The 22,549-nt window shown below is 54.8% G+C and overlaps 8 protein-coding genes across 8 annotated transcripts; 5 read left to right on the top strand and 3 right to left on the bottom strand.

Moving 5' to 3' along the window:
* Positions 1-83: 83 nt before the first annotated feature.
* Positions 84-3,380, top strand: B0H18DRAFT_1085075 (uncharacterized protein; the record flags this gene model as incomplete). The annotated part of the gene is made up of 15 exons (XM_048031867.1): positions 84-125; positions 185-279; positions 322-673; positions 747-910; positions 964-1,105; positions 1,152-1,474; positions 1,896-1,948; positions 2,007-2,148; positions 2,205-2,311; positions 2,368-2,519; positions 2,579-2,608; positions 2,669-2,856; positions 2,962-3,076; positions 3,131-3,285; positions 3,338-3,380. The coding sequence occupies 15 exons, from the start codon at positions 84-86 to the stop codon at positions 3,378-3,380; spliced, it is 2,103 nt and encodes a 700-aa protein (XP_047893472.1).
* Positions 3,381-3,592: 212 nt separating this feature from the next.
* On the bottom strand, positions 3,593-5,570 carry B0H18DRAFT_1119023 (uncharacterized protein; the record flags this gene model as incomplete). Its single annotated transcript, XM_048033892.1, has 4 exons — positions 3,593-4,039; positions 4,091-5,079; positions 5,112-5,303; positions 5,363-5,570. The coding sequence occupies 4 exons, from the start codon at positions 5,568-5,570 to the stop codon at positions 3,593-3,595; spliced, it is 1,836 nt and encodes a 611-aa protein (XP_047893471.1).
* A 344-nt stretch (positions 5,571-5,914) lies between these two features.
* B0H18DRAFT_351238 (ubiquitin-conjugating enzyme) lies at positions 5,915-7,293 on the top strand. Its single transcript, XM_048037695.1, has 10 exons — positions 5,915-6,036; positions 6,097-6,109; positions 6,164-6,196; positions 6,257-6,319; positions 6,386-6,463; positions 6,533-6,610; positions 6,734-6,761; positions 6,823-6,893; positions 6,952-7,007; positions 7,057-7,293. Exons 1-10 carry the CDS (start codon positions 6,023-6,025, stop codon positions 7,070-7,072), a joined length of 450 nt encoding a protein of 149 aa, XP_047893470.1. The 5' UTR covers positions 5,915-6,022; the 3' UTR covers positions 7,073-7,293.
* Positions 7,294-7,679: 386 nt separating this feature from the next.
* On the top strand, positions 7,680-8,117 carry B0H18DRAFT_1006601 (uncharacterized protein). Its single transcript, XM_048028667.1, has 3 exons — positions 7,680-7,731; positions 7,782-7,825; positions 7,954-8,117. Exons 1-3 carry the CDS (start codon positions 7,687-7,689, stop codon positions 8,036-8,038), a joined length of 174 nt encoding a protein of 57 aa, XP_047893469.1. The 5' UTR covers positions 7,680-7,686; the 3' UTR covers positions 8,039-8,117.
* A 925-nt stretch (positions 8,118-9,042) lies between these two features.
* B0H18DRAFT_1119021 (uncharacterized protein) lies at positions 9,043-13,988 on the top strand (the record flags this gene model as incomplete). The annotated part of the gene is made up of 10 exons (XM_048033891.1): positions 9,043-9,620; positions 9,692-9,956; positions 10,019-10,593; positions 10,662-11,258; positions 11,308-11,428; positions 11,479-11,520; positions 11,645-13,266; positions 13,329-13,466; positions 13,514-13,727; positions 13,776-13,988. 10 exons carry the CDS (start codon positions 9,043-9,045, stop codon positions 13,986-13,988), a joined length of 4,365 nt encoding a protein of 1,454 aa, XP_047893468.1.
* Positions 13,989-14,502: 514 nt separating this feature from the next.
* Positions 14,503-14,898, bottom strand: B0H18DRAFT_876562 (uncharacterized protein; the record flags this gene model as incomplete). The annotated part of the gene is made up of 2 exons (XM_048040494.1): positions 14,503-14,643; positions 14,731-14,898. 2 exons carry the CDS (start codon positions 14,896-14,898, stop codon positions 14,503-14,505), a joined length of 309 nt encoding a protein of 102 aa, XP_047893467.1.
* A 2,842-nt stretch (positions 14,899-17,740) lies between these two features.
* On the bottom strand, positions 17,741-19,493 carry B0H18DRAFT_1211137 (uncharacterized protein). The gene is made up of 7 exons (XM_048036406.1): positions 19,272-19,493; positions 19,004-19,070; positions 18,925-18,945; positions 18,718-18,864; positions 18,648-18,660; positions 18,125-18,589; positions 17,741-18,073 (listed from the first exon to the last, which is right to left on the bottom strand). The coding sequence occupies exons 1-7, from the start codon at positions 19,400-19,402 to the stop codon at positions 17,892-17,894; spliced, it is 1,026 nt and encodes a 341-aa protein (XP_047893466.1). The 5' UTR covers positions 19,403-19,493; the 3' UTR covers positions 17,741-17,891.
* A 290-nt stretch (positions 19,494-19,783) lies between these two features.
* On the top strand, positions 19,784-22,106 carry B0H18DRAFT_1006584 (transferase family-domain-containing protein). Its single transcript, XM_048028666.1, has 6 exons — positions 19,784-20,382; positions 20,415-20,603; positions 20,639-20,718; positions 20,796-21,217; positions 21,256-21,675; positions 21,731-22,106. The coding sequence occupies exons 1-5, from the start codon at positions 20,046-20,048 to the stop codon at positions 21,668-21,670; spliced, it is 1,443 nt and encodes a 480-aa protein (XP_047893465.1). The 5' UTR covers positions 19,784-20,045; the 3' UTR covers positions 21,671-21,675; positions 21,731-22,106.
* Positions 22,107-22,549: the final 443 nt, after the last annotated feature.

Here is a 22,549-nt window from a genome sequence, read left to right as displayed (position 1 = left end):
TCCTCATACCCTAGCATTCCTGCCAGCCTGTTGGACAACGTTGCTGAGCGCGTACTTTGAGCTAAACACTCGTTGAAAATAAGATGGACAGTGTCGGATGGCATGCCAGGCAGAAGGCGAAGCGGGTGAGTCTCGTGTATATACCCCGGACGTCTCATTGTTCAAAGTTTGTGTGGAATGATAGGAAGAAGAGAACGCGCGTAGTCCGCAGAGAGGGCCCGATGGTCGTTTCCGACCAGTGGAAGAGATAGGTCCCCTTGATGGGCAATTCATTGGCGGGTTTCGCATGCCCGAGCCTTCGCCTGGATCACCCTTTGCCAGTCCGCCGCCGCCCACTCCGCCGCCGAAAGATGATCCCCATTACTCTGTGGCCAACGGAAAGCGCACCCCGTCGCTCGGGACCATACCGTCCCAATCAAGCCAGTATGAGGCTGGAACCCCGGATTCACCCCTACATCATCTCGCTCGGATGAGCGCTGTGGAACGATCGAGGAATCTGAAGGTCGCGCACATGGAGCCCTACCTCCAGCTAATGGCAGGTCCGCTTCTGCGGTACGACACCGTCGACAGACAAGGAATCTGGCGCGGGGCGGCACTGATCGTCAGTAAGTTCCTAGCCGAATGCTATTGTTTGGCCGATCGCTATACATCACTCCGACAGCCGCCGACGCCGGTTCCGACTACGAACCAAGCCCGGTATTGAGCTATACTTGGGATTCAACTCGTCCAATACAATTACTTCGGAGCTCGTCTCGCCGATTTCGCGGGGACTGTCGGTAGATCTGGGACCTCACCCGGCTGACCCTCATTCTACGAGTCGACCAGATTATGACAGCATTCCCGACGGTCCAAATGCAATCACGAAACACAGTTACGGCCACGAACTGTATGTCTACGTCGGGCACTCAGGGTAAGCCACCGCTCGACTGCTTTAGATGGCTAGGGTAACATAGCTTTCTGTAGTACTTTTACATTCTGGCGCTTTATGCTGGAGATTCCGCTAGGGCAAACCGAGACACGCATCACATACAGCGTCAACCGTGGACTTCCTCTTCATTTCTTCGTTCCAGGCCGCACGGAAAACATGCGCTGGGCGGCTTATTCAGTCAGTATACCATCATCATGCCCTTCGTCCTTCCTGACTCGCGCAGTGTAATGGGTTCAGCGCAGGTGTGAATGCGAACGACTTCTGCGGCCCTGGATTCCACAGCGGGTACGACCCAGTATGGACCGATCTCCTAGCTAAGCATGCTGAACAACCATTCCATGCTTTGGTGGGAGGTGGGGACCAACTGTACTGCGATGGAGTTGTACGCGAACCAGAATTGCAAGAATGGGTATCTTTACCGAAGGGAGAAAAGAAGAGGAAGTTCCCACTGAGTGAAGAGATGCGGGTGGCAATAGATCGATTTTACTTCAATCACTATTGCCATACTTTCAGAAGTGGAGCGTTTGCAAGAGCGAACTGCTCGATGTGAGTCTCAATTATTCTACATGGTAGACATGTTTCGATTGACCGGCCGCGACACCGACAATTAGCCCGATGCTCAACATGCTTGGTGAGTCTGTAGTCGCTGATTCGTGAGCGTATGCGCCTAATCTGTGGGATGACAGATGATCATGGTGAGCGCTGCGTAGCCCGATAGATCGACAACCATTGACGGTATTGCCCCACAGATCTGGTGAGCTATTCTTGAATCATGTCAGAACTTCCAACTCATCGACGGCGCGAAGATCGACGGGTTTGGCAGTTGTCAGTCTTATTTCCTTCTCGACGTACCCTCCCTGGCTGAATGCATTCACAGATCCTGACGAGCTCATGCTTTCGTCTGTCTTTGGATAGTGGGTGGTTGTCATTGGAGGCGATGTTTTCAAGCACTCACCTCTGCAAATAGTATCGGTTCACGGGGATACTTCTTCTTCTTGCTGTTCCAGTGCTTCATCAACGGTGTGTACACTCTACTGATTGTGGGACCATAATTTGATAATTATGCCCGTCCTCTCAGTGGACATTGATGGCAGAGATGATCGACGTCATCCGTTCCAGTCGCTCATTATTGGGGCGGACGGGCCGTACATACCCTTCCCTTCTCATTCGTTCTTGACGTACCTCGGTCCTCAAGTATGGATGCTACTGCTCGATTGCCGGTAAGCAATGCGAGACGTCCTGAACAATGTCTCATAGCGGTGACATTTCATCCCAGTGCGGAGAGAAAGCTTGACCAGGTCTGCAGCGACCGATCATATCGGATCGTGTTCGATCGAGTGGGCGCAATGCCCCCAGGCGTAGAACATCTCGTCATACAACTTGGTGAGTGTGCCCAATTTCTCCCTCATCTTTTCATCACATCTTCAACTTTTCGACAGGCATTCCTATCGCTTATCCTCGCATGGTGTTCCTTGAGAACGTCCTAGAGTCGAAAATGAATCCGTTGACCGCGCTTGGAAGGTCAGGGTCCTTGGGTCTTTCTGGCTTCGTCAATAAGTTCAACGCTGATGCAGAGCTACTCGATGATTTGGTGGGGTGTCCCTTTGCGGATGGATTTATGTCATTGGCTCATCGATTATTCTGTGACAGAATGATCACTGGACTTCGAAAGCCCATAAGGTTCGTGGCTCTTAATGATCACGGGGGCGAGTCATTGTGCTACACTTATCTGTCGCACAGAAAGAGCGCAACTGGCTCGTTGAACAGATGCAGCGATATGCCTGGACGAGACACTGTCGTGTCACGTTCCTTTCAGGAGATGTACACTGCGCTGCTGTTGGCCTATTCAAAACACTCCGCCAACAGAAAGAGGCAGACATACCACCTCCGCTCGACCATCGGTACATGCTGAATATTGTGTCTAGTAAGTACAGATGCAAAGATGACTAGTGACATGTACTGATCGGAGGGACTGTCTAGGTGCAATCGTAAACACACCGTTCGTGTCCAGCCGAGGCTAACTGATGGAACAGTGAATTCACCTGTCTTATTCTTCCCAGTCCACCGAACCCAGTCTTGACCATGGTTTCCTCACTGGCCACCAAAACACACCGTACTCTACATCGCATCTCCACTGACGAGACGATGGTGAGAGCTTCGCCTCAGCATGCAGTAGCACAATCTCACGTAGCGGTGTGGTAGATTCCTCTGTTCGAGAAGGAGCCTAACGGGCAGCCCGCGAAGAGCAAGTGCATCATGGGAAGACGTAACTGGTGTGCCGTGTGGTGGGAGACTAGTGGCGACTTGGTCTTCGATATGCGGGTCGAGATTGAGAAAGGCATTGGGCGAACTGCTAGGTGAGCGTTGAGCCGATTTCAATTTCTAGTACGCGCTCATGATTGCCGGCAGCTATCCCATACGGGCACCACCTCCTCGGTGGACAACGTCATGAACGTGGCAGCACGCTATCCTATGAAAGCGTTAATAGTAGGTAGGCAGGAATTACGATAACATTGTAGGGTATTGTCGACGACGGCTCGTAGTCCAAAGTTCAATGCTCGTGTAAAGTAGCTCAGTTGATACCCTAATCGTCGAGTATGTTACCCCGTCATGGCTCGTGTGAGGTCGCTCTGTCGTCCTCGGCCAGAGCATGTATATGAGAATCTACCTCCATTTCGTATTCCGAATTGTAGGCGCTGGATCATAACGAGTGACGACCTCCGGGATGTGAACATCAGAAGCGGCCGTCGGTGCAGGGGATGCGGCTGCAGTGCTGGGTAGATGTTGGAAATATGGCGTTGAAGGGGTGCCAGGTGATGCATGGCTCGCAGCAGCGAAGGCATCGTCGACGGGGACGCTTGTTCGTGTGCTCGAGGATGGACCCTCCCCAAGCTTCCGACGCCTGTCCTCAGCCTCCTTTTGCGCCTCCTTGGCTTTCCGCTCCCTCCGTCTGGCGGCTTGGGCTCGCCGTTTGGCTCGGTGGGCCTCCAGCTTGTCGAGGTGAGCCTTATCCGGTTCTTGAGTCGCCCTTTCAGGCTTTGCCGGCTTTTCCGGCTGCTCAGATTTCTCAGGCTTCTCAGGCTTCGCCGGTTTTTCTGGTTTTTGTTGAGTCTGCAAGCGGTGGATCAGTCTACGCGCGACAAATGCGTGTTCCGTGCGTACTGGCTGTCCAGTTTGGGCCTCCTGTTCCTCGAGATCATCGATCGCTTTCTGCTCTGCGATGAATTCGAGATAGCGCTCACACATGGGTCGCCATGTCTGTGGCGTGTGCGACGGCTTGACGTCCGTGTCCATGGGGTCAACAGATGCGAGGACGGCATCGATGTCTGGCGGAGGCGGATAATCGAAATCTGGGCCGGGATTGATGCGTACCCTCGCCTCGTTGAACAGCGAGATGAACGGGTAGTACCCAAGCGTGCCGTCGTCGAACGGATTCTGCTTGTGTTCTCGATACCCGTCCTTTGTGGCCTTCTTCTTTTCGTGCGCCTTCGCTTTGGGGTCGCGCAGGGGCAGATAGTCGTACAAGTCCTGGAAGGCGACGCCTTGGCACTCGCCGTTCACGAAGAACGCGACGTACGAGTCCGACCCGAGAGTGGGTAGGGGGCGCATCGGTGCTGGCTCCTGCACAACTGCTTTGGAGCCGCGGCCCGACGACGGCAGGTTCTTCACCGTGGCGGACTTCTTCGTGGCGGACGAAGGCATCGAGCTGGTGCTGTTCGCCTTCGCCTTGTTTTTGGCATCCATGAGCGCGATCATCTCCTTGGACTGCGTGTACTCCAACGACTCGAAGTACTCCTGCCCCTTGAAATCGATCGCGATGCGCTCGCGCTTTATGCGCGCGGGGTCGTACGGGTCCTTGCGGTTCGGCTGGCGTCGACTGGCAGGGAGAGATATGTACATCCCAATCACGTCGCCGGACTTGAAAGCCTTGCCGTAGGGTCGTGGCCGGGAGAGGTGTACCTTCTCTCCCGTCTTGTCGCGGAAGGCGTAGCTGTACCCATCCAGCCCAGCAGGTCCGTTGAGAGGGGCCTCCCGCCGTGCCCACCCTAGCCTGATGTGGCTGCCCTCGCGCTTCTGGCTGTCCGGAGGCCTCTCCCCACCGCCCATCTCGACCTTGACCTCCATGTACCACTTCCCCTCCCGCACGGGCGCTTACATCGGGCGCTCCTGAATCCCTTCTCACCTTTGAGTCCCAGACCATCCTGCGTGACCTTGACGAACGTACTCCTGTCCTCCCATGATACGCGGAACGAAGTCGGGGCGGACTCGATGGTGCGGAAGGGCAGCGCGGAGCCGAGAGGCGCGAGGCCTGCGTGCGTGTATCGGAAATTGAGGCGGTTGTTGCAGAGCGGATCCGTGTTGTGGTAGGGGGAGCCTGGAGCGATGGCGATGAAGCCGGGGTGTCGGGATATTGTGAGACGTGGTCGCGCGGACAGGTCGATGTGGCGTGTCTGCAGAACGACGTTGTCTGCCCCCGGTGTTGGCGTCGCAGCGCCCGGGTCGGATGGTGCAGGTGAAGGTGCAATGTTTGGGAGATCGCAGTGTGTTTGCGTTTGCGGCTGGGCCCAGGGGCGGGCGCAGGCACGGTGGAAATGATCACTGCAGGCGGGGACGGTTCACGCGGCGAGCTCGGTGCCTCCATAGCGTCTTATTGAAGGAAACCGATAGTATGGCCTCACGTCTGAATCCGAGAACTAGGCAACGCCGAGAATCGAGCTAATGCCTGCTAGTGAGTTACTCCACGAAAAGCTGGGACAGACCGCCAGAGTCTGTGATGCTGAGAGGAGATCCAGTTGAAGACCAGCAGAGCTGCGACGATGAGTCCAGGTAACAGCAAGCGTTGTGCTTGCGGTGATGCCAGGCCACAAGCAATGCTCAATGGCCCGCCGCACAAAGCCTTCAAACAGACCGTGGTCTGCGGCGCGTAGACGCCCGTGATCGCGGGAGGATTCAATCGGATACGAGATCTCGGGCGCTTCATCTTGTGGCGGTCTGTACTTGACTTCACTGCACGCGCGCACTGCTCCACTACATCCGATTACCAGCCAGGAACTCAGGTCGAAAGCGACAACATATTGCACCTGAAGCACAGAGATGACTGCTCTCCGGTAAGGTGAAATGTATCATAACTGTGCTCAAGACTGAATGATGTGCCATTTCATTGTCAGTCGCATCCAGAAGGTGCTGCCACTCGCTCAACCATCTGAGAGTACAGGCCTACTAATATGGTTCTAGGAACTGACTGATGTCAGGAACAAGCCTGTAGAGGTGATGAAAGCGAGCTTGACGGTGACGATGTTGTATTCGCTCACCTCGCTTTTTGGGCAGGGACTCATTGTGGGGCCTGATGAGGACAACCTCTTTGTGTGGCGGTGCGCGGTGAAAGCATCCGTAGGTTTCGCAAACAAGCTCAGAATCGCCAGAACTAAACTACATATACTTCACTATGCCATCTAGTCGGATAGTCCCTACAAGGGCGGCACGTTCCATTTTACCGTGACGCTACCGGACAACTTCCCTTTCAAGGCTCCTACGGTAAAGTCATCGGCTATCCAAATGTTCCAGAGCGTCAATTGTCTGATCCTTCATATCTCGCGTGTACAGGTTGTGTTCACCACCAAGATATACCACCCGGGAATCAATGAAGAAGGGCATATCTGCGTTCCAGTCCTTCGAGATCAGGTGAGGACGGTCGCGCGACATTGCACATCCAAACACATCCCTGACGAGTGACATAAAACCCTGTTCACGTTCCTTGCACTACTTTGACTGAAACTTACGTACTCGCGTCGGCAACTTTGACAGTGGAAGCCTAGCGTGACTTTGTCTTCAGGTGTGCCTGTCATGCTCGCAACTCGTGGGGGTGCTAACGCTACGCGTCTATCGTCCGGAAGTTCTGGCCATAATCCAGGAGAAGGTCAACAACCCGAGCCCAGATGACCCCTTTGAACCTGATGTCGCTGCGGTATGTATTAAGCAAACTTGGTTTGTCAAATAACGGCACCTAATGATCAAACTTCTAGCAATTGAAGAACGATCATGCGAAGTTCCTTGCGACGGCGAAGGAATGGACGAAGAAGTAAGGCACACGTCTGACTGCCGTGACATTTTTGTTGACACCTTGATAGGTATGCGACGGTGTGAACGCAGAATCTGAAGTCCCTGTGGAATTGAATACTAGGACCGGGAAACTGTCTCGTGCCCACAATGTAACACTAGCTCAACGTTATGATATCATACTCGCAAGAACATGTTGTTGTTGTTTCCTTTTATTGTCACTGAGGGCGTAGCCCTATGTAGACAGTACATACACTACTCGGAACTTGTCTCGTCTCGTCTTTGGTCGCTGAGCATCGCCGTCCGCCGAAGCTTCAAGCTGGTATAGTAGGGTGGAGTGGGGTGGGGTAGATGTGTGCGTGTGTGTAGCTAGGTCGAGACAATATTATGAGATGCGAGAAAGGGGGAGTTTCGATCTCGTCGTGCGTCGTTTGCTGCTCGTCAGCGTGTCCGTCTGCTGCCCTCCTTCGCGGTCTCTTCCTTCAGCTCCAGGTTTCCGTACGCGGCCGCGAAGCGGCCGGTGTTGTGGATGTATCGAAACAGGGGTGACATGGTGCTCGTTGCGCTGAGGAGATCCTTGATCGAGCGGGCTGCTGGGCCTGCTTCTCGGGCGAGTTGGTCTCGCTGCGCATTGAAGGCGGGACACTCCATAAGGAAGTGGTACACCGTCTCGCGATTGGTCCTGCAAGACGGGCAAGAACATGTCCCTTGGTCTACCTCATCAGCGTCAACAGTCGACTCAGCGTCTCAGACGACGAGATCAGCACGAATCCACAGCAACGAAGGCCTCGCTTACCAGACAATGGCCGATATACTGATAATCCAGCCTCCTCGCAACGTCTGTGCAGCCTATGGGTAACTGAGGCATTTCGCGGCCAGTAGTCATGGTTACAGATCACAGATGGTGTAAGTATGTAGCATCGCAAACCCACGTATAACATGGACAAGTGGCAGTCGGAGGTACAGACCGGCATACATGGTAGTGTCGTTGGGGTTGACGTTGACGGTTGTATCGAGTTTCTCCTGCTGATCGTATCCACCTGTTATGTATGACGCGGTGACACTATCGAAGAGGAAGTAGTGTGCACTATCCGCGTACTATAGCAGTGTATTGCCCTAGTGTTGCCACTGGCCAAGCGTCGCCGCCACCACGTCGCCTGGACCTTGTTGTTAGCATCGCGGGAACCACGGTCACGTGGCAGCTACTTTCTAGATCGGCAGATTTCTGGCCCGACAATTGCGGCGACTGGTCGAGGTCGACTGGGATCACTGCCAGTGTCAGCGGACGCACTGCCCGAGCATCTTGCTTTTGCTTGCTGTCTTGTTCGTTCCCTTGTCTTTCTCTTCTCTCCTTGCCCGCGCCTTCTCAGCTCGGAGTTCTCTGTCTGCATTTGGAACCTTGAATGCACTGGTAAAAGCCGGGAGAAGCCTCGCGGTACCTTTACGTCGACCTCAAGCTCGTGTTCAACACGTTTTTCGCTCCTTCCCTCGCCTTGTCCGACTTTGCGATTCCAACACTTTCCTCGGTTCTGATTACTCTGCTCGGAGGTCTGATTTGATTATTGCATCTACTACCACTGCACACACCGTGCCACCTTGACATACCCGATATCTCCATCGCGCTCGTGGACACCTGATCGCCGCTTACGCCTGTGTACCCCCGGACCTCATCTGAACGTGTTCACAACGAGGCAGTCGAACCCAAGGAGTGTATCTTCAGTGGCGCCGAGAACAATTAGCTATGTATCGTCTACGGTAAGCACGCTGTTTCGACCGGTTTACACGCTATTGGCTAAACACGCTGGATCCTTCACGCACTAAACCTTGTCACTACCTTCTTCTGCCCACCGCGACCACAGCAAGAAGTCTGACACCAAACGCGCTCCAGTGGTGCCAGAGCAACCATCCATCCAGGTACAGCAGGCAAAGACTCCGGAGGCGCTGCCTGCCTTGCCGCCTGCGGATGACTTTCGGACATCACTGATACTACCTGAGTGCGTACTGTCCATACCTTTCTTACTGTCTCAGCCCATCTCACCCTTCGTGCGGATTTCTTGATGTCACTATCTATGCTGGAATGGTACAGTCTCACACGTCGCTTCAGCCTTCTTCGCGCATCGTCTGGCACCCCCATTGCTCTGGACGACTTGAAGTCCAAATTTGCCGAACAACGCGCTCGGGGTTCACGGAATCAAGTCACTGAGGAGGAGGAGGATATGATCCTCGAAGCATTAGGACGGTTACATGCCAGGGCTGCGCGGACCAAGCCTGTTGTTAGCAGGGAGGAGGCGAGTAGTGAACAGTCAGCGTCTACGACTGAGAGCCAGGACCTAGGTTCCCGCATAACGTCGTCTTCGCTCACTAGAGACTCGTTGCAGTCCTCCAGCACCACTCCTACAGCGCTGCATAGCATAACGTCCATGTCCTCTCTATCGTCGACAAAAGGGTCCAATGCCAGCAGGCGGATGAGTAACAACTTGTTCGGATCTGGCAAGCTCCGGGACCAGACCTATATTCGTTCCACAAATCCTGGGAGACGCGCTGGCGGAAGCAGGAATGTGCCGTCCGTCGCACCCTCGGACTCTATGATGAGCATGAGCACAGTCGCGAGTAGCGGGGCAGGGCAAAGCTCCATGTATTCGGACAGTCTCAGGCCCAGTACGCCCGATGGCAGCACGTACACCCTTCGAATTCCGTGCCTTCCAGCCCGAATAACGACAAGGCCTTCGAGAGACAGCGGGCAGGGCGGCTGGCGCCACAGGACTCCGACTCGGAATCCGCTGCAGACAGGAAGGACTTCACCACGCGGTTATCTAAGGCGTTACATCCCGACGTCTTGCGCCATGCATCGCTGGCGCTTGACGAGGTCATCAGGGAGATGGAGGAGGAAGGTGACGACGAGATTGTCATGGAGAGAACTACGCTTCCTCACGTCCATGGGACTGCTTCGAATGGATCTGCGGGGACACCGGTACGTCGTAAATGAAAAGGCTCACATGGTGACTTCCAAAACGGCTTACGCGTTCACTGCAGACTGAACACCGCTCGCCCCTTGTGTCACCTGGGGAGTTCGGCACTGCAGTGTCCTCTGACGACCGAGTCGTACTCACGCAGAGTCAGATTTCGACTGTAGAGATGCGCTCGCCCACCAGCTCTCCTGCACCGCGCCTGCCCGGGTACATTCCAGGCATGCCAAGACCCATGACGCCTCGTGAGTCGACATTCGATTCTGACGACCAAACACCGTCGAACACACCGCGTGCCACGTCCCCCCGTTTACCTAGCGGGGCTTCGCCATCCCCTCGCGTCCCGCAAACCTTATCGACGTCCTTGTACAGGAGCAATTCCGCGGCGTCGTCGTCCCGACAGTCTCCTGCGCCAATTTCTACCCCCGTGCTGGCGTCGACGCCGCCACTCTTCTTCAATCGAATCGTCAATGGCCAGTTCACCCCAGAAGATCGGCAGCGTAGTGGGACTAGCTCCCCCGTCACTGATGTCTTCGAATCATCTGCGCAAACTCGCCGCCGACCTATGTCACCCCTCTCTGGGCCTGCATACCAAGCCTTGGCTAACAACTCGTCACGTTCAACCACGCCGTCGAATGTGACGTGGAACACGAGCGCAACGCGGCAACCTCACATGCGGCTGGGAAATCCATGGACGGATCGATGTATAGCAAGAATGGCAGCACCGTGAGCGTGAGCGATTTGCCGGAAGGGTTGGAGAGGGCGAAGTCGACGTCGCGGTCCATGCGTTCACCTGCGTTACCGGAATCCCCTCTGATGGATCGTACCTACGGTCTGTCCATGGCGATGGAGTCTGAGTATCGACCACCGTCGGCGATGTCGGGAATGGAGCTTGGGTCGCCCCTTCAGATCAACAACCGCCCGCTTCGCTCCCCGACGCCTACGCACAGTCGACAGAAGTCGCCGACAGTGGCCACGTTCCCTGAGGCCATCAACGGCAGCTCGAGTGGAGACACTTCAAATGTGAGCAGACGGTCGTCGAAACAGAACCATCACTCGTCGTTCTCTCTGGGATCGTCAACAGGCCTTCTCCTTTCTCCCATCGCCAACTCTTCGAGGTCATCAATAGAGTCCGCCGGGTCTAGCTATCACTCATGGGACGAAGATCACAGGAAGGATCGGCTGTACGGCCTTTTCAGCAGTCTTGATCCAGATCACACTGAGTGGCACGATGTGCCTGCAATGGACAAGTCGGCTTCCTCGACACCGGGTACCTCGCCGTACGAGAGCTTGGACATGAGGAGACGGTGCGGAAGACTACGGGGCTGACGAAAGGCGACTTCGTTGCCATACAAGACAGCTGGTGAAGGCCGCCATTCAGAAAGTCAACACTCCTGACGGCCGCGCGCGCGCGAACTCTCTCAGGAGGCGGAGACCGTCTACGTCACAGTCGAACTATTCGCTCGCTGACAACCGGGTACGTAGTCACTCGGGTTCTTCGCCGGCGTCCACTCACTGTTCTTGCAGGTTGCAAGCCCGGCGCCTCATGTCCAGCCCGTCGTCAATGCTGTGGGTTCCAGGGATCAGACCACAATGCAAAGGTCAACGCGTTGTTGGAGTCCGTCGTCGACAGTATTGAGTCGCCGCTTGTGAACTCACCCCAGGCCTATCCTCGCCGGAACCGCATGTCCAGCCTGAGCCTGTATCCTCTAGCCCTGTACGCCGTCATAAAGCGTTGGCGGACGCGTTGTTCGGTCAAGAGACCAACGAGAGGCCACCAACTCCGAGTGCTCAGGCCTTACTGTCACCAACCTTCGAAGGCAGGCGGTCTCGTGTTCAGACACCCGAAGCACCGGATCCAGTCTCGTCACCACCTTCTGTGATGACTCTGACTCAGGCGACGTCGACAATGAAGTCGCCTGTGTCTCCTAACTTCAGCATGTCGCAGACGAACGTCTCCCATGTTGACGCCGCGCGTTTAGCCATGGAGGTTCAGCAGAGAGCAGAAGCTGCTACCGCAGCGCTCAGGAAGTCCCCGTCGATCCCAAAGATGGGCGACTCCACCAGCGCACCCAGTCGCAAGCGCATCAACCCTAGGCAGATATCCTCCCCGAAGCTGGTTTCGTCATCGAATAGTCTGAACACCATCCCTCTCCCCGCCTCCCACAAGGTTTCACGGTTCAGGAAGCTGACAGGTACTCTGCGTGCCAAAGATATACCCCCATCTGTACTGGAGCAGCGTCCCCCTGCATCCGCTCCGCTCCCGGGCCATCTCCCTCATTTCTCCCCCACGTCTGGCGTGCAGTCTGGACAAACTGTCCTGCGACCCGAAGACCGTGACCATGGCAAAACATCATCTCCTGATCCTAGTCCACCTGCTTCAGCCTCGCCTGGACTCAGGAGTTTCATCTCCCGGTTCCGCAAGCCTAGGGCCTCAGAGTCCTACTCAGTGTCGCACCGCGAGAAGTCATCGCCTTCGTCGACTGCATTTTCTCCATCATCACCTTCGTTCAACTCTCTGGGTGCAGGTCAACCTCCACGATCTGCTCCCGCCTTGCAGACGTACTTCGAGCAACCCACCTCAACTACTGCGCGCGTATCTCCAGCGACGGCGACGCAGTCGCGAAAGCCACCTCAGGTGCTTGACATGCCGCACGTACCTGACGAACCTTACCCGCAATCTGATGATGCGGCTCTCAAGCAGTTATTTGCCGCTGCTTCTGATCTCGGCCTAGACCAAACAGAGCTTCAGAGTCTACTTGCTCGTTCTCCATCGACTTCATCCAAGTTGACGCGGGCCACGTCTCTGACCGAGAACAGGAAGAGTCGTCTCCCTGGTGTGCGTGAAGATGTCGCCGATCGATCCCCTTCTCCGCCATTACCTATGGGTAGATCCAGCGTGGACGGCTATTCCAACAGACCTTCGCAAGACGGCTTTCGACCTTCAATGGAGGAAGTTCCTGAAATCACCCTTCGCCCTCCTCGTGAAGAGTCAGATGCAACGGTCAACCCCATTGTACGACGGACCATCATATTCCCCTCCGACCCCCGATCCTCCGCCTTGGATCTCAATGCGCTCATGCGCAAACAGTCTGCTGCACGCAAGCGGCGTTCTGCGGGGGCAACCTCGACTTATTCCAATCGTTCCATACACGAGCGCGTGCCCACACCGCCTCCGCACAAACATACTGGTCGTCGTTTTTCGACTGATGGTTCTCCCCCGGTGCCTCAATTACCCCTTTCCATTGGGTCGCAAAGCGAGCAGCTAGTTATTCCTGGGCAGCTAGAGTCGTCAAACTCTGCTTACGATTCTCTGTACGTCCTCGAAGGGAGCAACGGCTACCCAGAAGCTAATCGTGTCCTTTCACAGCTATGAGATGTACACCGGAGAAGGCAAGCCTAGCGGCGCGAGCAATGCAGACGCCATGGCGCTCCTGGGCACAGCAGGCGGATGCAAATTCCGAATCCGGTCCTGCTCTAGAACTCATCGAGTTGGCCAATGGGGAAATGATCTGGTGAGTTCCTAGATTGATGACTAATATCGACGCTAAGAGTATGTTAGGAACATCGTCAATGGACTGCGGGATGATGATGGGGAGTCTTTCTACGGCGATCGCAGCAGCTTTGTGTCGGAGTACTCTCGGAGGGATTCCACAGGCGAAGGTTTGAGACTGTTCTTCAAAGGTCACGAGAAGAAAGGTTCTAAGGGCAGCAACTTCACCACGTCCACTCGCAAGCGGCCCTATCCGAAGCCTGCTGTTCGTCCGGAAACCAAGGTATGTTCTCTACAGTGCCATGTCAACTAAATGCTGATCTCGCAGCAGGTCTTCTTCAGCTCTTCGGCACAAATCGGACAGCTCATCGACAACCTTTCACGTGGCGTCGATGCTGGATCCTTCAATATTGCTCCCGAGTCATCTCAGGCACGCCTTGCACACTCTGCGTCCTCGTCGCTAGGGTCAGAAAGCGAGTTACGCTGGACCCTTGAAGAAAGAAGACTTCAACAGCTATTGGGCACTATGGAGTCAGCTGAGTGATGCTATCGGTGTACGTCGGACACTTCCCTATTATAATTATTGGTTTATGTTGCTTGCCCTATGTTGGTCAGTTTCTTCGAGGCAGCCCCCCTTCCGTTCGCATACAGACGCATATCAATTAAAATGGAAATGATGTACGGCCACGTTCCATGCCTGTCGAACGAAACTTTCCTGAGGCTACCAGGTAATCTGCATCCATCAGTGGCCCTGCGTTTCTCTCGAGGCAAGCCACCTATTGATACACAACGATACCAAAGCTTCCAGCAATAGCAGATCATCGTCGAAAGCGTATTTCATGACTGCGTGGGCCACGCCAACTGGTGTGTCCCTCGTCTCGCGTCGGAACGTCGCGAGCCCTGCGTCGTTCCGTATAACTATGAGCGGTGAGAAAGGTGGTGACAACATGAAAAATGTTTTGCGCACATCATATGCATCTACGGCTCTTGTTGCGCCATTCATAGATCTGATTATTGAACTTGAACATGCGAATGCTAAAATACATGTCCTCATCAGGTTAAAATCGATGCGCAGACCTGACATACGATGCGGTCTTGCCCTTCATAGCCATGTATGACATGAATTGTTGTCTTTGCTGTATGGTCACTGATCCGAGTTGGTCGTGCATAGACCAATCCAGTTGTGCGACAACAGCGCCCTCCCTGTGGACACCTTATGCCGACGATGGGGTTACAAGGCATCGGTTTGTGGTACATCAATATTCTTCTTCTGAATCGATGCTTACCGTGGTTGCGGTCTCTGTCCCATTGCGAATGGTCTTGAACTCATAGTATATCGGTTTGTCACGACCGCTATTGCTGAGGGACGCATAGGTATACCCGATCACAATGCAGTTGCGCGGGTCGCCGTTTGCAGTCCAGAAAAGGTGATGGGGCTCCGCTGGTGTAGCCATGGTACGAAGTCTCGAGGTGAGTCGATGAACTTGTTCTCACCACGTCTGCGTCTGATATACTCAAGCCACAGCGTACGACGTCCACTTTCGGAACTTAATGGGCTCAGCAATTCAATACGAGAAGGCGAGTCCTATCGATCATTCTCGCAAAGTCGGATAAACATATGTGACCATAGTGAAGGCCAGTCGGAGACATCAGCCTATCTAGTCACGACAACGGGTCACAGTGCTGAAGGCAGTACCTCCAAATAGGCAACTCACGGTCGCATCATTTGTATTGCTTGCATGAACTTCTATCCATTGGCGGTTCTCAGCGGCCATGAAGGGTGAGTTCCTAGCTCACTCATATCTCCTCCCGCGAAGCGCCTGTATCCACTTCGTATAGTTGGTTCATGAATCATCACGAGCGCGAATCAGGAGGTCACATCTCTTGCAAACTCGTGTCAGCTATTGAAACCCGCGTGCCACTTCAACCCAGCGAAGCCGCAGTGTCGGAGGGAGGGCGTCCCAACCCGGCGCCGTACGTAGGAGACTCACAGTCTCGACCTGACCTTCGTGGCTGGAGCACTCGGCTTTGGCCACATGCCATCAACTTGTTCCGGCAGGGGCGACATCGCACACCTCGCGAGTGGACAGACGGGGAGAGGCTGGACGGTGCTTCGGCAGAAGCATTGAAGCAAGCTTAAGCATAGGACAACCGCGAGTTCCAGAGCCAGTTGGCCCTAACTTCAAGACAGTAAGGAGGAAGTCTTATGGCCGTCACACAGCTGGAAGGGCAAGATAATGCCGAGTATACACACGGCTGTGTCATCTTACCATCATGCTCCTCACACCGGCAGCAGGCTCATCTTGAAGAGTGAGTTGTATTAGCTGTCGGTCAACGACTTGGTGACTCACACTGTATTGCATGAACTATGTTGACCTCCGAACGGCGGACTCGGAGCATCAACTTCTTCGAAGGGCGAAGGGCGATAGGCATCCTGCTTCTCGGTGGCATCCACAAACCGCAGTCAAAACATATCCGGCCGAGCTCTTATAAGGCATTTACGGCATGTCGCGTGCTTCACAAGGCTTATTGTCTCAACTTTCGCTGTCAATATCTCATGCGAATCCGAGATGAAAGCAGGCTATCCGCTTCCCTTACCCCGGGCGATAGAGAGACGAACACGGCTCTCAGGTGAGGTACCTTGATGTGATGTGGTCGTGCGACCTGCTAGTAACCGTCGACGAGTTCCTCGTTCTCACCGCTGTATTTACTACTGACCACGATGATCGAAGCGGTGGATACGGTTCAAAGGTGGTTTGTGTCCTCTGAGATGCCCAGCACTGCTCACTGCATTGATGCGTGTTAGGACTTGAGGCAAGCACAGGTGCATCGTATTCCGGGTTTGAGGTCAGCGCGGTGCCGGTATCGAATGACGAATCGACGACGGTGACGCTGCTCCGAAGGCGCTTCAACATATTCCATCCGATTATCACGATCTCCGTTCAAGATACACGTGTAGATCCTAGACAGTAGCTGTCAAATCGCGGAATCTTTGGCAGATGGTGCGTATATCTGAGTCACGGTTTCGCGATCCGTCAGTGTATTTATCTTGTGCATCCCAGTTTGCTAGACCCAGAATGACGGTGGCCAATTGCAAGATGGGCACGCACCCTGGCGTGCCGCACGTGAAGTTGCTACCGGACGACAGCTATGAACTACTGGCTGTCGATAGGAGTCTGCCCTCCGCTACAGGCCTCGACTGATACGATGGCCCCGTATCGCATCCATCTCTTTCACATTGCCCATTGTAGACGTATGCTCATGAACCTTGTGCAGGCCAAAATACCTTACTCTATCGTACAGTGCTGGCCCTCTTTTTGAGAAGCAACTGCTTCGAAACAGTGGGTCCGGTCGGAGCCGCTTTTTATCCCCTCTCTCCAGCCAAATGTATGGTGCGCAGACAGCGCAGAACGCTTCTACGGAGATCCATAAAACTAACTCACCCTCGTAGCTCCTCTCGATCATGTCGAACGGTTCTGCGTGGTGTCGCACCTATTGATACAGTGAGCGCTCCGACATCCGTGGGCGGCGGAACAACTCATGTACGGTCGCCGTAATAGCAAATATGGGTAACCCACGACCATACAGCCATTTTGTAAGCCCGGCGGGGCCGATGCATCGCAGGTGGAGGCTAGAGCCTGTCGTGAAGAGAGAGACGCAAGGTGTACACAATTGGCACGTTTCGTGAGCCAGCTTCGTTTCTCAGGTTCTATTACGTTCCCGGGGCCGCGGCGCAGCGGGTACCTGAGCCTCGCTCCCCGGTCATGAACTATGCATGTCTTGCGAGGGTCTAACGGCCCGACTCTGACCTGCGTCGGAGTAGTCCTGTACGTCAAGATGACATGCGTTGTTGACGCATCAATGACCACCGGTGAAATTCGCGGGAAGCCAGAAGTCAATCATACTGAATCAAATCCAACATGGAGTAACCACTCAGTAGTGAAAGTCCCTGGCAAGTTGTATTCTCAGTTCGGAGCTACTAGATGCAAAGAGGCCGACGTCGTACTAGGATCATCGCATGACGCCACTCATGGAAGGGATTCTTGAACGCGATCTCCGCCCGCAATACAGCGCAGGCGGAGCGGTTACAGAATCACGATCTGCGTCCTGAGCAAGAAACAGATCTAGCGAAGCCTAGGCCAAAGTACAGACAATGGGCGTACAAACGGAGCGCTCGAGGAAGACCAGCAAAACATACCTAGCCCACGCAGAGCTCTCGTAGAATGTCGTGGTCACTGACACCACATGTGCGTGACGCACTCACATCATGGTCCACCGTTTCCACATGATGATTCTTTCTATCCAACGGATGCACCGGTTCAGGATTACGCATGTGTGGAATGATTTGATACGATACAGATTTTCGACAGACACGATGAACGTCCCTGTCCGCACAACGACGACAATGCAAGATGACAAGCGACAACACTACGAGACACACTATAGATCAAGCATTGACCTTCCACAAAGGCCGCTTCCGCAACTTGCGCGTGACATGGACCGCGCTCCCACCATGGTGCCCGCCGAACGCGAGCACAACCGTCTCCTCGGCTCCCTGCCCACGAGCGATTCCCCGCTTCCGCAATTCGATCGCGTCCTTCGCAAATTTGAATCGCGCTTGATCCGAACCTAATACGGCTCAGCTCCGGGACACTGGCGGCCACAAACGTATATACATACCTATTTGGAAGGTTGGCGATTCCACCGCGGCCTTGAACATGTCAAATGGAATAAGGGCGAAGATTTGCAACAAGGTGTCACGCCCAGCGTCAGATGGCTGTCCATCTGGATGCGGCGAAATGGGCGTCGATAGGCCGCCCACATTCAAAGTCTGAGGAAGCGTGACAACAAGGAAGTCGAACACGTCCTCCCTCAGCCTCTGAGCAAAGGGGCCGAAGATCGCAGCCCGGGGAGGGGGCATCTGGTCAATAGGCGTTGATGTACCATTCGATGGCGCAGGGACGGCTTCCACGAACTGAAGCCAGGTGGAGATGTTTTCGACGGCGATGGATTGTCTGCAAATTTCATACGCGTAGTTGCAGAGCTCGTCCATGCCACCGAGAAGGCAGCCGGCGGCAAGCACAGCTTTAGCATTTTGAGAATTGATAGCCCGTACTGTTACAGACGAATAGAGGTAACCCAGTGCTGCAAAAATTGGCCATGAGTGTGCGAACTCCACTCGAGGGCACCGTGTCACACATACCAATGCTTAGACCCTATCGATCACGAAGAAGAGTCAGCCACAAAGCAAGAAAGTCATGATGTGTTGTCACCTCTGTTGTCACCTCCGGCTCCTGCTCGAGGTTCAGATAGATATTACACTGTCCAGTAGGCTGTGGCGTCGTGGACATCAAATGAGCCAGGAATGGCGAACGAGAGATGATGAGAGCATGCAGTCGATAGGCATGCTGATGGACGTGCTATCCAGACAAATGGGTATCAGAGGTGAAGAGGTGTCCGGTCCATGCAATCTAGCTTACCAGGAATGTATCGGCGTAGTTCTGCGCAAGAACGCGCGGTCAGTACAACAAAGGCTGAACTGTTAACATAAGTACGCACGCCTGTCTGAAATGCATTATACAGGTGGTTCAATATCTCGTCATTGTGAAGCTGGAATGGTGATGGACTGCAACAGAAGGGTATATCGCGTGAGCGGGCTTCAAAGGTGTAGACTGGTAGTATGACGGGGCGATTGATCGGGCAACACCGCGTGCATATGGCGACTGCCTGCCAGTCGTACAGGAGACAGGCCGCGTCCGTACGTGCGTCTCGAGACGATGCCAATGTTGTCGAAAGGATCCAGTGCCAAACCCAGGGAATCACTTACTGAGCATACCCATTCACGCTCGACGCTCCTCCGGTACTTGTCGAGGGAACAGACTCGTCCCCGTAGGCTCCCTGCTCTGCTGCATCTGATCCATTCACCAGACCGTTGCTGCTCCCCACATGTCCATTCATCGCTTTTGGTGCAGACGTATCTCGACAGCGGCGAGAAAAGGTTGCCAGTAGGATACGGGGAGCAGCACGTAGATCGAGTGGCGAGCAATGGGAGCAAGATGAGGAGCCTCAAGCTCAAGGACGCGTTCGCGAGGTCGTGTCACGTGTCACAGTCGTCACGGTCATCGCCCACGACCGTGCGATCTGTGGCCGCGTATGTACTAGTAGAACTTCCAATATGACGCGAAGGAGAGTAGCGACCATGGAATATCGAGCACTGGACGAAGTTTTTGCACGACGATACGCACGTCGTACTACACTTAGGTACTTCAGTAGGTATGTGCAACAAGTATATCAACTATTGTGACGCTTGCGTGACACACGCCACAAAGGCTCAAGCGCTCAATCGGAGTCAATCGAAATCCGAGTCAGTCACGTATATGTATGTACTCAACTGCGAGTCCCGGGCCTCGGTAGACATTGATCATGACCAGCTAGACTCGAAAGTGACTCGTGCTACCACTGCTTCACGCGTTCGCGCTCGACGCGTAGTGTGTACGGTCCCGAGAAAATCATGCTAAATACGTCGATCTCAATGCTCGAGATCGCAAACCTCCAGTGACCCGCTCCCCACTGATCCTCGTCTGCACGTCTTTAGCGCACAATGCCGAATGGTACCGGCGCCGATTCCTTCAGAGGATCCATAATCCGAGTCTCGCAGAGCCGTATATTTCCCCAGCAGCGCACCGCCAAGCGCACCAGCGTACCGCTATCCGTCGCGGATTGTTCTGTCGTTCGCTTCACCACTGCAGCTGCCGTCTGGTACTTCGACGCACCGGAAGGCGAGCGAGCAACGAAGGCACTGTCTCCAGACCAGCTCCGGCTGTCGTTGGAGACCACGCTCAGCTGTTACCCACAGTTGGTCGGCCAATTGCACTGGGCAACTCACGTTCACAATGGCAACCATACCCAGCGTGCGGGACGCTTGGTCCTCACGTACGGTACACCTGAGGACCCTGGGTTCGATTCATAGTGGCAAAATCACCCGTACCATTAAGGGCATTGGTCCCATCTGCGTCAGAAAGGCGACGGGACGGGTATTGGGATGCGACTCAACTGGCATCCGACGCACTCCTCCATCGACACCTCTACCGCTCACATCTGGAAGAACACGCAGGCCTTCCCGGGCTCATGATCCAAATCACCACGTTCGCATGCGGAGGTGTCGCAGTCGCCATCAAGTTCGCCCATCCCTAGCGGATGCACAGACGGTGGCACGCTTCTCGCATGACTGGGCCGCGACAAACCGCGCTATGGTCCTCGGGTTGGCTCTGCCAGTGCTGCAGCCCATATTCGATCCACAGCGCCTGGATATGCGGCTGCTGGAGACATAGACGCTCCCCAAGTCGACCAGGAACTGCTCAAGAAGTCCCGCGCCCTGCCCATGCATCGGTACGACTGGTGGGCGACCACAGACGATTCGACACCTTCCGTCCCAGCGCCCCTGAAGGCGGCAGCAGAAGTCCCCGCGGCCGCTCCGATACCATGGTCCGAATGGAACGTGCAGGCACCTGTATCCCACTACATTATACACTTCACCCCGGGCGAGATGCAGCGTATGTGGAAGGCTGCTCAGCCAGCGGCCTCTACGCAGGGCCACACCGTCAGCCGCCACGATGCTCTCCTAGCTCATGTGTGGGCGCTGGCCAACAGGGCTCGCGGTCTCGCCGAAGACGACCAACCTGTGCATATGAACGTCACACTGGGGCTGCGCGACAGAGTGTCCCCCGTGCTACCGGACAGTTTCTTAGGGTCACCGATTATCCTGGGGCGTCTGTCGATGCCGGACGGGAGGCCTCGTCTGAGTCGCCAAGCGAGGTTGCGGCGGGCATCCGCTCCGTGGTCAACTTGTTCGACACCGAAACGGTGGCGGCGCTCTTGCACGACATGGCCCATGACCTCGCGCTCGCGCGCATATGGCACGCTTTCCTCGGCCGGCGCAACTTCATCGTCACGTCTTGGGTGCGCCTCGGCCTGTACGATGCAGACTTCGGCACGGGCACACGCGCGCGATATGTGGAAGCTGTAATGCCGAGCTGCGATGGATGCCTCCAAGTCATGGAGGCAGTTCCTGTCGACCACGAATACGCCGGTGCTGGAGATGACGAGGAAGGAGGACGGCGGAAGCGTTGGTATGATGATGGTGTGGACGTCTCCTTGCATCTTGCGGCGGATGCGATGGAGAAATTGATGAAGGACCCGTTATTACGGAAGTATCGTGTGCCTTGAGATGGGTAAGCTCGATCCTGTTGTAGCCAATAAACTGTCCGCGGCTAACCTCGCTTCCAGCTGACCCGTCCGGTCTGCATGCACGCGACGCTGCGCTTACCGCGTTGCTTCGAGAACGTTGTGGATTGACATGGTCCTGCACAAGGCAATCAATAACAGACACAATGAAATCATGACTCACTGCCTCGCGCATCCGGCAAACACGACGCCATGACGAGGCACCCTTCTGTCTGGCCACGCAATTTCTCATCGGCATGCCCCCATGAAACCTGTGAGTTCCTGGCATCAGAAAAAGGAAATTGGGAAGACATATGCCAGGTCTGTGAAATGACTGGAAGCGTTGTGAACTGAGTCAGTTCAATAGGAAGCGCAGATCGGCGGATATTACTGACGATGTTGAGCTGGTGTCACATGTACTGCGTACACTTAGACGTGATCTCGACGTCAGCAACAGGGGCAGCGTGCGGCGAAGGTCAGGCAGCCTGTGACGAGTGGGTTTGATATGTTTCCAATAGTAGCAGGAAGGAAAGATGGTTGTCGTAAACGGCGACCCTCTGGAAGCTTTGATCGATTTCCTGGAGCGCTAGACGTTTAAAGCGTTCAAGGACGCCGGACACGCACTGCTAGTGCAGGCTTCGAAACATGACCTCACATACCAGACTTGGACTATCTCTAAAAGCGAGCGCTGCGAGTAACGCGCACGGATCTTGACAAGGTGTATCAGTGTTGAGTGCTCCTAGTCCTTGTTACGTATCTGTGCTGGTCACAAGAGTGAAGGCGTTCTCCTCTGACTTGTACAGGCAACTTCGCGGTCCCGGGAGTGTGGCATTTCATGCGACTACGTGTCTTGCGTCATCCCGGCCAGTGGCAGAATGAGAG

The sequence above is a fragment of the Fomitopsis serialis genome (assembly GCF_022376445.1).
Source record: "Fomitopsis serialis strain Sig1Antser10 chromosome Unknown B0H18scaffold_32, whole genome shotgun sequence".
Lineage (NCBI taxonomy): Eukaryota > Fungi > Basidiomycota > Agaricomycetes > Polyporales > Fomitopsidaceae > Fomitopsis > Fomitopsis serialis.
This window is presented reverse-complemented; position numbering and strand designations above follow the sequence as displayed.

Excerpts from the sequence above, each read along its gene's own strand:
- B0H18DRAFT_351238 (XM_048037695.1), top strand. Across the intron at positions 6,197-6,256 it reads TCAGGAACAAGCCTGTAGAG|GGACTCATTGTGGGGCCTGA; the intron begins GTGATGAAAGCG and ends CTTTTTGGGCAG. Across the intron at positions 6,894-6,951 it reads TTGAACCTGATGTCGCTGCG|CAATTGAAGAACGATCATGC; the intron begins GTATGTATTAAG and ends TCAAACTTCTAG.
- B0H18DRAFT_1006601 (XM_048028667.1), top strand. The coding sequence starts at position 7,687 with ATGTCCCTTGGTCTACCTCATCAGCGTCAACAGTCGACTCAGCGT. Across the intron at positions 7,732-7,781 it reads GTCAACAGTCGACTCAGCGT|CAGACAATGGCCGATATACT; the intron begins CTCAGACGACGA and ends GGCCTCGCTTAC. Across the intron at positions 7,826-7,953 it reads ATCCAGCCTCCTCGCAACGT|CGGCATACATGGTAGTGTCG; the intron begins CTGTGCAGCCTA and ends GGAGGTACAGAC.
- B0H18DRAFT_1211137 (XM_048036406.1), bottom strand. The coding sequence starts at position 19,402 with ATGAATGGACATGTGGGGAGCAGCAACGGTCTGGTGAATGGATCAGAT. Across the intron at positions 19,071-19,271 it reads AGCGTGAATGGGTATGCTCA|TCCATCACCATTCCAGCTTC; the intron begins GTAAGTGATTCC and ends CTTCTGTTGCAG. Across the intron at positions 18,865-18,924 it reads ACTACGCCGATACATTCCTG|CACGTCCATCAGCATGCCTA; the intron begins GTAAGCTAGATT and ends TTGTCTGGATAG.
- B0H18DRAFT_1006584 (XM_048028666.1), top strand. The coding sequence starts at position 20,046 with ATGCCGAATGGTACCGGCGCCGATTCCTTCAGAGGATCCATAATCCGA. Across the intron at positions 20,383-20,414 it reads ACGCTTGGTCCTCACGTACG|TGGCAAAATCACCCGTACCA; the intron begins GTACACCTGAGG and ends TTCGATTCATAG. Across the intron at positions 20,719-20,795 it reads TCCTCGGGTTGGCTCTGCCA|GAACTGCTCAAGAAGTCCCG; the intron begins GTGCTGCAGCCC and ends CAAGTCGACCAG.